The sequence below is a fragment of the Neophocaena asiaeorientalis genome, unplaced genomic scaffold (assembly GCF_003031525.2).
Source record: "Neophocaena asiaeorientalis asiaeorientalis breed wild unplaced genomic scaffold, Neophocaena_asiaeorientalis_V1.1 scaffold376, whole genome shotgun sequence".
NCBI lineage: Eukaryota > Metazoa > Chordata > Mammalia > Artiodactyla > Phocoenidae > Neophocaena > Neophocaena asiaeorientalis.
This window is the reverse complement of record NW_020174368.1, coordinates 1377698-1388616: the sequence shown is the minus strand read 5'-3', so window position 1 is coordinate 1388616 and position 10919 is coordinate 1377698. Positions and strand designations below refer to the sequence as shown.

At 34.9% G+C, this 10919-nt stretch overlaps 1 protein-coding gene across 2 annotated transcripts in view; it reads left to right on the top strand.

Moving 5' to 3' along the window:
* Positions 1-10919, top strand: part of RAD17 (RAD17 checkpoint clamp loader component) — a 30372-nt gene that overhangs the window by 11015 nt on the left and 8438 nt on the right. Inside the window, exons 10-15 of one of the 2 annotated variants that reach the window (XM_024756202.1) lie at positions 3952-4063; positions 6061-6246; positions 6542-6627; positions 6732-6878; positions 8585-8734; positions 10677-10797. In XM_024756202.1, coding sequence (XP_024611970.1) covers positions 3952-4063; positions 6061-6246; positions 6542-6627; positions 6732-6878; positions 8585-8734; positions 10677-10797 — 802 coding nt within the window. The remainder of the gene's footprint in view (positions 1-3951; positions 4064-6060; positions 6247-6541; positions 6628-6731; positions 6879-8584; positions 8735-10676; positions 10798-10919) is intronic. The other variant, XM_024756203.1, reaches the window with a different exon arrangement.

Genomic DNA, 10919 nt, shown 5'->3' with positions numbered 1-10919 from the left:
CCCATAGCTGTTACTTTTAACGCATCATTTTTTTCTATCTTTCAAATCAAGATGATGTTAAGATAAATTGATGAAACTTCTACTCCAAGCAGCATGGTTCTAGGGGGCCCTACTGCTATAAATCAACTGGATCTTACATCATAATATATTTGGAGTGCTGGATCACAGGAACTGAGGGAAGTCTCCAAGGGAGAGGTTATTTCTGAGGATTAAACAGAATAATGTATGCATGTAGAGCACCTAGCTGAATAAGTACAAGTATTAATAGTGAAATATTAGAAACACCCTGAGTCCAGGAATAGAGGGAGCAGTTACTGTGGTGAACTATTATGTCATTAATTAGCATTTTGAAAATATTCAGTGACATGGGGAAATACAATTTAATGTCAAGTTAATAATAACAAGATGTGAAGTTATATGATAATTCTAACAATAGAAATGATGTTTCCAGCCCTTGATATATCTGTCAAGCCGTATGCAAAGTAATTTTACATACCTGATCTTATTAAACCCTCACCACAACCATACAGAATTATCCCCATTTTATAGGTAAGGAAGCTGAACTTTGGAGGGAAATAACTCGAATAATATTCCATGACTATTAAGTATCAGATGAGTTTAAGTTTTGTTCTGACTCCAATTCACTGTGCTAGAACAAAACATACAGTTGTCAATGACAACACAATGCACATATATACATAAACCTATACATACTAAAAGAAATACATAAAAATGCTGAGTGTTATTCTGGATGGTAGGATAACTTGTGATTTTTTTATTGTCTTTTTGAAAAAAATCTCTGTTTTCTACTATAAGCATGATAATTATAAACTATATTTAAATATTTATTAAACATTGAAGAAATAAAAATAGTCAGCATCATACTACTGTATCACATTACTCACAACTTCTTTTTAGACTAAGTCATTAAATTGCAAATGGCATTTACTCTAGCAAGTTAGTAAAAGGAGATACCATAACTTCTTTGTCATGTGGTTCATGTGCTTTACCTTAAATAGTTAACCAGCAAGAATTTTAGAACTAGTATACTTTTGATATCATCATTGATATGTTACATAAAAGGAGCAGCGACAAGCACAATATTTACATGTAAATATAAATCAAATATAAAATCAAATGTTATGATACTGTCTGGAGTCTCCAAGGATGATAATGATAGTATAAGAAGATTTAAAGGAGAGTTTAATCTCTGGTATTCTGTAGCTTAGTTAATTATATTAGGGAAGAGTGTTGACGCCTTAAATGAATGAGTTATAATAAGAAAGAGTGTTGAATATCTTAAGTGTTTTTCTTTAAGTCTAAATGTTTCTCTGTATTCATAGGAAGAAAGATCTTTAGTCTTTTCTGATATCATTAGGTACGTAAAGTGTGGAAGGAACTGCTGATCATACATCTTAGCCATATTTGCCATGTTCACAGTAATTAACATCCATAGTATTTTCTTCAGCTGCCAAGGATTATAATTTCAAATTATATTTCCTTACTGGCAAGTAATCCATATCTAGAATTTTTCAAAAACAAGTACTCCTCTCAAAACAATTTTTAAGGTAAACGTATTCCCAATAAAAATAAAGTTAATCTGGAAAAGAAGGCATGAGCAAGAAAATTTTGTAAAAGAGTGATGAAGAGAGACTTGCTGTCTAGGTATTGGAACATAATATGATGAAACTCTAGGAAGTACAGCAGTGTGGTATTAGCACAGTAATAGACAAATGGAAGAATAAAATGAGAAGACAGCACAGAAATAGATCAGTATGTATAAATGGGAATTTTTTATATAATGGAAGTGGCATTTTACATCACTGGGGAAGGAGAGTAGACTATTATGGTTAACAACTGGTGTTGGAACAATTGGATATTCATATAGGAAAACATAAGGTTGCCTCTTTAGTTCATACTATGCACAAAAATAATTTAAACCTTGATTAAAGAGTTAAATACAAAAATTAGAAGAGTATTAGGAAAAAATACTTTGGGTTGGGGGAAAGTCTTCTAAGCAAGAAACAAAACCTGAAAGCCATGGATTTACTTCAAAAAAAATGGAAAACTTAGGAAATGACAGAAGGCATGGTAAAGATAAAAGACAAGCATGAGAATGAAAGAAAATATTTGCAGTTTTTTAACAGAAAAGCACTAATACCTGAATATATATTTTTATTTTTTATTCATTTTACTTTTGGCTGTGTTGGGTCTTCGTTGCCGTGTGCGGGCTTTCTCTACTTGTGGCAAGTGGGAGCTACTCTTCGTTGCGGTGTGCAGACTTATTGCGGTGGCTTCTCTTGTTGCAGACCACAGGCTCTAGAGCACAGGCTTCAGTAGTTGTGGCTTGCAGGCTCTAGAGCTCAGGCTCAGTAGTTGCGGCACACGGGCTTAGCTGTTCCGCGGCATGTGGGATCTTCCCAGACCAGGGCTCGCACCTGTGTCCCTGCACTGGCAGATGGATTCTTAACCAATGCGCCACCAGGGAAGCCCCACTGATACCTGAATACATAAAAATATGCCTACAAGAAAAAAAAGGCTAAGAACAGAAGCCAGTACACAAAGAAATACAAATGGATAGTAAACATGAGAGGTGTTCAGCCCTACATAGTAATCAGAGAAATTCATATTTAAACCAGGTAACATTTTTCACATATCAGAGCACAAAAAATTTAAGATTTATATACAGGGTCGTCAAAGATATGGAAAAATGAACACTCTCACCTACCATTGCTAGGAAAAATAAAACTGGTAAATGTTACAGACACTTTGAAGGGCCCTCTGCTTCTACAGAAATGTTCATGCATGTTGGCAAAGGTATACAGTTGACCCTTGAGCAATATGGGTTTGAGCTGCATGGGCCACATATATGTGCATTTCTTTCAGTAGTGAATACTGCAGTACTACCTGATCCATGATTGGTTGAATCCGAGGATGCAGAACCACGGCTACAGAGGGAAAACTATAAGTTACACTTGGATTTTCGACTGTGAGGAGGGCTGGTGTCCCTAACCCCACATTATTCAAGGGTCAGCTGTATAAATAGTATATATATAGGTCTGGAATAGTAAAAAAGTGGAAACAATGTAAATGTCCCTTCATTGGGGGAAATACTAGTTAAATTACTGTCTACCCATAACATTTTTTTTTAATTATATAGACTTAAAGGTACTAACATAGAAAGATCACAAAGAATGGTATTAATTCATAGAATAATACATATGATATGATCCCACTTATATTTAAAAAATTAACTCTGAATATACTTACAGATACTATATTTACTTACAGATACGTGTGCACAAAAAGTGGTCTGGAAAGGCTCCTCCTAAAATGTTAACACATGTTACAAAGTTGGGATCTGTAGAGCAAAAGGATAACTTTCATAAAGAACTTTTGAAACAGCTTTGGTTAATAAAGTTAAAAATATATTGAAGATCATAGCACAGTACTGTTTTTCTGTCAAGAGCTGAAATGGGATCATCTATGAACAATCACATGAATTCAGCTTAAGTTATGTTGTCAGTAAACTATTAGGAGTTTCTGAGGGGGAAGAGAGGATAAGTTTTTCTTGTCTTATACTTGATCTACCAAGGGTGTGATAGGTGATATATCGTATTCACACATTTATGCATATGTGTGTGAGTGTGTGTGTTTATCTATCTATATTTGTATATATGTATGTATGTAGTGAAAGAGAGAGAACTTCAAAATATAACCTAGTCCAAGTAAAAAAGTAAAACGATATTTTATAACCTTGGAATTTTACCTTAAACTGTGATGTCATTGACACTTGTACCTTCATAAGCAGACTGTTGTTTAACATGTAGGCTTTTTAGCATTCAAATTGGAAAGATTCTATTATACTTCCATTAAGTTTAGAAAATAGGTGGTTTTGTTTGTTTTTTTGCTTAGAAAATAGCTTTTTTAATTTTAATTTTTTCATTTTAGGATGGAGGAAAGATTGTTGTCCCTGATAAAACTTCTCTAGAGTTGCTCTGTCAAGGATGTTCTGGTGATATCAGAAGTGCAATAAACAGCCTCCAGTTTTCTTCTTCAACAGGTAACTGGAAAAGATACACTCTTATGGTATTATGTAGGTGACTAACTTTTTCTTAATTGTTCATGAAATGAAATTAAACTAAACATTTTAACTTAAAATTGGTATATACCTATCTCCACTTACGATTTTTTTATTGAGACAGTGTAATAAAATTATGTATGTACACATGCATACACACACCACTATGAATGTGTCACCATATATATTTATATATCTGAGACAAAAGCTGATTGATTTACGTGGTTTGCCACTTTACCTTTCAAAGTTAATTTGGAATGAGACTTCCTGAGAGAAAATCCTGGCTCTGCCACTTTTCAGTGACTGAATCTTGCAGGTTACTTAATCTTCCCATGCCTTTATTTTTTCACCTTTTATATGAGAACCTGTCTGATCAAGATGTGTGAAGAGTGAGGTAATCCTTGTAGAGTGTTTATTCCAGTGCTTGACACTCATTCAGTGCTCAAATGGCCAGCTGTTAATGAATTTAATAATAGTTCATATATGATGTGTTTAACAAATGCATTTCCACTTGTTAATATATAAAAGGGGTCCCTAGCCATGTTATAGTAAAGAGATAGCCCCACTAATAGCAATGAGTTAATTTTTGCTCTTAATGATCATAGTTTACTGCATACAGTCTTCATCAGAAAACATTTAACAAGTGACCTACTTGATGCTTAACATTGAGGAATTGACCTTAAAAAATTAAAAGCTCTTTGGAGCTCTCAAAATCCACCTGAAATCCTAGTTTCTACCCACAAGTGTAACCTGTTCATTTAGTTACATCTTTGTTTTTCAAAATAACTCTACAGAAATAGACATCCTAACACAACTGAAACCAGAATTCTGCTTCTTGCTGTAGAAACATAAATGTAAATTGTGCTTAGGTTCACTACTAGAATTAGGGATGGGTCAGTTTGGGATCCTAACTACCATTTATAACGTTATTGCTCTGAGCTCAGAAATTTCAGAGGGAAGAAAAAAATAGTGGGTCAGGAACTGTATTAGCAATTATATTTTTTTTCATTTAATTCTCAGACCAGCCTAATGAGATAGACAATAGTAGGATTCAAACCTAGATCCTGTGTTTTTCTAATACTCCAGGCTGGTTTTCTGAAGTCATGCATTCTGAGTTGTTCTTGTTTTGTTATAAATTTATTTATTTATTTCTGGCTGCGTTGGTCTTTGTTGCTGTGCGCGGGCTTTCTCTAGTTGCTGCGAGCAGGGGCTACTCTTTGTTGCGGTGCGCAGGCTTCTCATTGTGGTGGCTTCTCTTGTTTCGGAGCACGGGCTCTAGGCACCCGGGCTTCAGTAGTTGTGGCACGTGGGCTCAGTTCCTCCACAGCATATGAGGTCTTCCCAGACCAGGGATTGAACCCCTACATTAGCAGGCAGATTCTTAACCACTGCACCACCAGGGAGTCCCTGAGTTTTAAAAAGTAGATTTCCCAGTGAAATTTGAACACGGGCATATTCATAAATTGGAGACTGTCCAAATCAGTAAAGAAGTAATATAGCATCATTGTTAAGCATGGATTGCAGAACCAGACTGTCTGGATTCAAATCACTTACTAGCTGCTGACGTTTAGCCAGTTACTTAACCTCTTTATGTCTCATTTCTTTACTCTGTATAATAATAGTTCTCCTCTGATAGGGTTGTTATGAGGACTAAATTAGTTAGTACATACCATGCAGCAAGAATAGTACCTTGCCATTAACACCATGAGAAACCAAGGTGATATGACTATGTTAGAGTATGTCATTGTGTATGTGAAAATTTGAAATCTGTGTCATGACGTACTTTTAGATGACATTTTAGTTCGTTTTAATAGTTTAGTAACTGAAAGAGGACTCTGACTCTGTATACTTCATAATTATTTATTAGAAAAACATTTAAATTAAAATACCTAGTGTAACTATATCTGAAATGTTCTCAGTTTTAATTTTTATATTTTAATTTTATTGTAAATATTGTTTCTTGGGTGTATGTTATTTAGGAAAGAACAATTTATGGCCAAGGAAAAAACGAATGTCTTCATTAAAATCAGATGCTGTGCTGTCAAAATCAAAAGGAAGACAAAAACCTGATAGGATATTTGAAAATCAAGAGGTCCAAGCTATTGGTGGCAAAGATGTTTCTCTTTTTCTCTTCAGAGCTTTGGGGAAAATACTATATTGTAAACGTAAGAAAACCTTATACATTTTTAAAAAATCTGTTATTATAATTGAAATAAAATACATTTTTTTTAATGTCATATATTTGGTTCAGTTACAAGAAAGAGCTAGGACTAGGTCAGATACTCTTTGGCAGGGCCTAAGAAAGACATAGCAGAAAAATGTATTTAGATAGAGTATTTTTGGATTATGAGTGGGATTAAACATTAAAACCAACTGTTGAAAAATCTTCAAATGAGAGGTGCTATATAATTATATAAAGGTGGTGTTATTTTTAATAACTCCAGACATTTTTTTTAATAGGAGCATCTGTAACAGAATTAGGCTCACCTCGATTGCCTTCTCATTTATCAGAGTATGAGCGGGATACATTGCTTGTTCAACCTGAGGTAACAGTACTATTTACAGGCTGTATACTATTAATATTAAATATGTGTCCATATAAATGTGACCACTGAATTTTTACCAAAATTATATATACTTCTTTTTATAGGAAGTAGTAGAAATGTCACACATGCCAGGAGAATTATTTAATTTATATCTTCATCAGAACTACATAGATTTCTTCACAGAAGTGGATGATCTTGTGAGAGCCAGTGAATTTCTGAGTTTTGCAGATATCCTCAGTGGTGACTGGAATGTAAGACCATTTGACTTAAATGTTTTTGTTTATGACTATTTCCTCAGAATTGAGAAAGAAAGTTTACTTTTATTCATACTGATTTGACTTTTTTTTTTTTTTTTTTTTGCGGTACGCGGGCCTCTTACTGTTGTGGCCTCTCCCATTGCGGAGCACAGGCTCCGGACGCGCAGGCTCAGTGGCCATGGCTCACGGGCCCAGCCGCTCCACGGCATGTGGGATCTTGCCGGACCGGGGCACGAACCCGTGTCCCCTGCATCGGCAGGTGGACTCTCAACCACTGCACCACCAGGGAAGCCCGATTTGACATTATTTTAAGTAACTTCTTAATAACTATGACAATTAATTCATCCAACCCAGTGAAACTTCAGCAGTGAATCTGATTTTTCTATGATAACATACACTAATTTTTTCTGAAGTTATTTTCTGATTATAAAACTAATACATAGTCGGAAAACGACAAGTGTTGAAAAGTAGACAGAAGGAAAAGAACTGTGCTTCTATCTTTTCTTTTTCTTCTTTTTTTTTTTTTTTTTTTTTTGGCCACGCTGTGTGGCATGCGCTCTTAGTTCCCTGACCAGGGATCAAACCCATGCTCCTTCCAGTGGAAGCATGGAGTCTTAATTACTGAACCTCCAGGGAAGTCTCCTGTGTTTCTTGCTATACTTTCTGATGGTTTTCAAATTTATTTATTTATTTGCACATTTGAAATTATTCACTATAAAGTTTGTATTTTTTCTTAACAGTTTAACTCTACTCTGACTGGTATAGTAGTTACTAGACACTTGTAGCTATTTAAATTAAATTAAAAATTCAGGGATTTCCCTGGTGGTCCAGTGGGTAAGACTCTGTGCTCCCAATACAGGGGGCCCCAGGTTCGATCCCTGATCGGGGAACTAGATCCCACAGGCATGCTGCAACTAAGAAGCCCACATGCATGCCGCAACTAAGAAGCCTGCATGCTGCAACTAAAGATCCCACATGCCACAGCTAAAACGCAGCACAGCCAAAACAAAAATTAAAAAAAAGAATTCAGTTCCCTGGTCACACTAGCCATATTTCCATCATTTAAACAGTTATGATACAGTTTCTGTTATATAGTTAGAGTTTCATTATTCAGCAGTTGCATTTGCTTAATTTTTTTATATTCTTTTTTATTTTGAAATTTTCCAACCTGTTGATAAATAGAAAGAATACACAATGAATACCTGAATACCTTGAGCTTTTGTTCACCAGTTTTTCACATTTTTCCACATTTGCTTAATCTGTATTGACACACTTGTTTTGGCTAAATAATTGGAAAGTAATTGTAGCATCACAACATTTAACACTTAAGCATGCATAAGGACATTGCTCTATTACAACCACAATAGCATTATCATACCTAAGAAAATAAACATAAATTCAGTAATATACTGTCCTTATTCCTGTTTCCCCAGTTATCTCAAAAATGTATTTAAAGTTATTTCCACCACCTCCATCCAACATCCAGTTAATATTCACTCATAGCATTTGATTATTATGTCGCAGTTGAATTTTCTTCAAAATTTTGTAGCACTATTATTTTTAGGGCTGTGGTGAGGTTGAAAAACATGAACATACAGTAACTAAATATGATTAGCCTTTTTTGGGGGTCAGTAGTACCAATAAGTACTGTTTTATAAATCTCTTATTTTCTTTATTTCATATCTTGTCTCCTTTTCTAGACGCGCTCTTTACTCAGGGAATATAGTACATCTATAGCTACGAGAGGTGTGATACATTCCAACAAAGCCCGAGGATTTGCTCATTGCCAAGGAGGAGGGTCAAGTTTTCGACCCTTGCATAAACCCCAATGGTTTCTAATAAATAAAAAGGTAAAAAAAAAGAATTGTACATTTTCAAAGAGTGAACTATTTATGGTATGTGAATTATATCTCAGTAAAGTTGGTTTTTTCTTTTAATTGAAAAAGAAAAATGGTCTTTCATTCTTAATGAGAAATAGTTGCTAAGGCCCACAGTTTTCTTAGAACTATGATAAAACATAAAAAGGACAGTCTTCTTAAATGCTTAGTCATTTTTTTAAGGAAAAAGCGTTCAAAAATTGAAAGCATATACCTATTTTATTGGAATCAAAGTATACAGGACTACCTCGTTTTATAGTACTTTACTTTATTAAAGCGTTTCACAGATAATGCGTTTTTTACAAATTGAAGGTTTGTGTTAATCCTGCATCAAGCAAGTCTATCAGCACCGTTTTTCCAACAGCATTTGCTCACCTCGTGTCTCTGTGTCACATTTTGATAATTCTAGCAATATTTCAAACCCTCTACCAGCAAAAGAGTATGACTGGATGACGGCTCAGGTGATGGTTAGCATTTTCTAGCAATGAAGTATTTTTTAATTAAAGTATGTATATTGTTTTTTTAGACATAATGCTATTGCACACTTAGGAGACTATAGTCTAGTGTGAGCATAACTTTTTTTTTTTTGGCCACGCCGAATGGCATGCAGGATCTTAGTTCCCTGACCAGGGATTGAACCTGTGCCCCCCTGCAGTGGGAGCGCAGTCTTAACCACTGGACCACCAGGAGAGTCCCAAGCATAACTTTTATATGCACTGGGAAACCACAAAGTTTGTGTGACTTGCTTTATTGTGATACTCACTTTATTGCAGTGGTCTGGAACTTGAACACACAATATCCCTGAGGTATGCCTATAGTTGTAATTATATTTTTGTTTCAGTTGAAAATAAATCCTGGCTTTACCTCTAACCATTTGCACAAGTTATTTCACTTAATATGCCATTATTTTCCACAGCTATAAATATGGAGGATTGAGTTATTTAGAGGTCAAAAACAGGTGGCTCACAAGTTGAATACAACCTACACACAGATTTTTTTAAATGAATTGCCAATCTTTGAAAACTAGTATAATAGTTAAAACTCAGATAAGGATTTCTGGCTTCAGAATTTCTGCAATCTCCTGAAAAAAAAAATTGGAAGTAAGGCAACACTGGTCCATATTTTACATGGCAGCAGTCTGCTCAAGCCAAGTATAATCTGCCCCTTGGTGATGGGAGTGGTCAGTACCACCTCCCCGAGCTGTTCCACTGCACTGATTTCTATTAACTGCCTGACTCCTATAGCATCTGAATTTGTGACCCCCGGACTAGGTCATCTCTAAGATGTCTTCCAGTTTTAAATTCATATGGCTACATATGAACCTATCATTCATTACCTAAGAAAATTTTCAGTGGATTTCTTGGAGAATTTTATTACTTTTAAGCAATTTATGTCCCTTATTGACTTGCTTTGCGCTTTATAGCATGTATATTAATTTTGCATTTGTTACATATAAATGACCTAAGACTGTGAGCACCTGAAAGGCAGAGATCATACTTCTCTTATCATCACTGTAACATAGTGCCTTCTCTTAACTGAAGAAAATACCTTCTTTCATTGAGAAACAATATCCTCACATAATTTGTGATATGTGTATGCTCATAAACAGAAGTCCTTTGATTTTTAAGTTTGTTTTTCTTCTACCTTAAGTCTTGTTCTTATTGCTGTTATATCAAGTGTGAAATAGTTGTGTAGATAAAATGCTTTGTTAGATAATGCTAGGACAGTTATAAAGGACTAATCAAGCTGCCCAGCGTGGCCAAAAATAAAAAAAGGGACTGATCAGATAAACTCTTAGAGTATATTTGTAGCATATAAACACACATACTTTGTGATATAATAAACTTAGTCTAGGGACAAATATCCATATTTAAATTTTTATTTTTCATTTCACCATGTTTTTCCTTCTCTGCAGTATCGGGAAAATTGCCTGGCAGCAAAAGCACTTTTTTCTGACTTCTGCTTACCAGCTTTATGCCTCCAAACTCAGCTGTTGCCATACCTTGCTTTGCTAACCATTCCAATGAGAAATCAAGGTAATAATGTGGGTTTTCCTTATCCCCAAGAAGTAGTGTTTTATAACATTATGTTTTTGTGGATCAACTTATTCCTATGTACCAGTGACAGTTTTTTTCCCCTTTATTTTTTGAATCAGAAT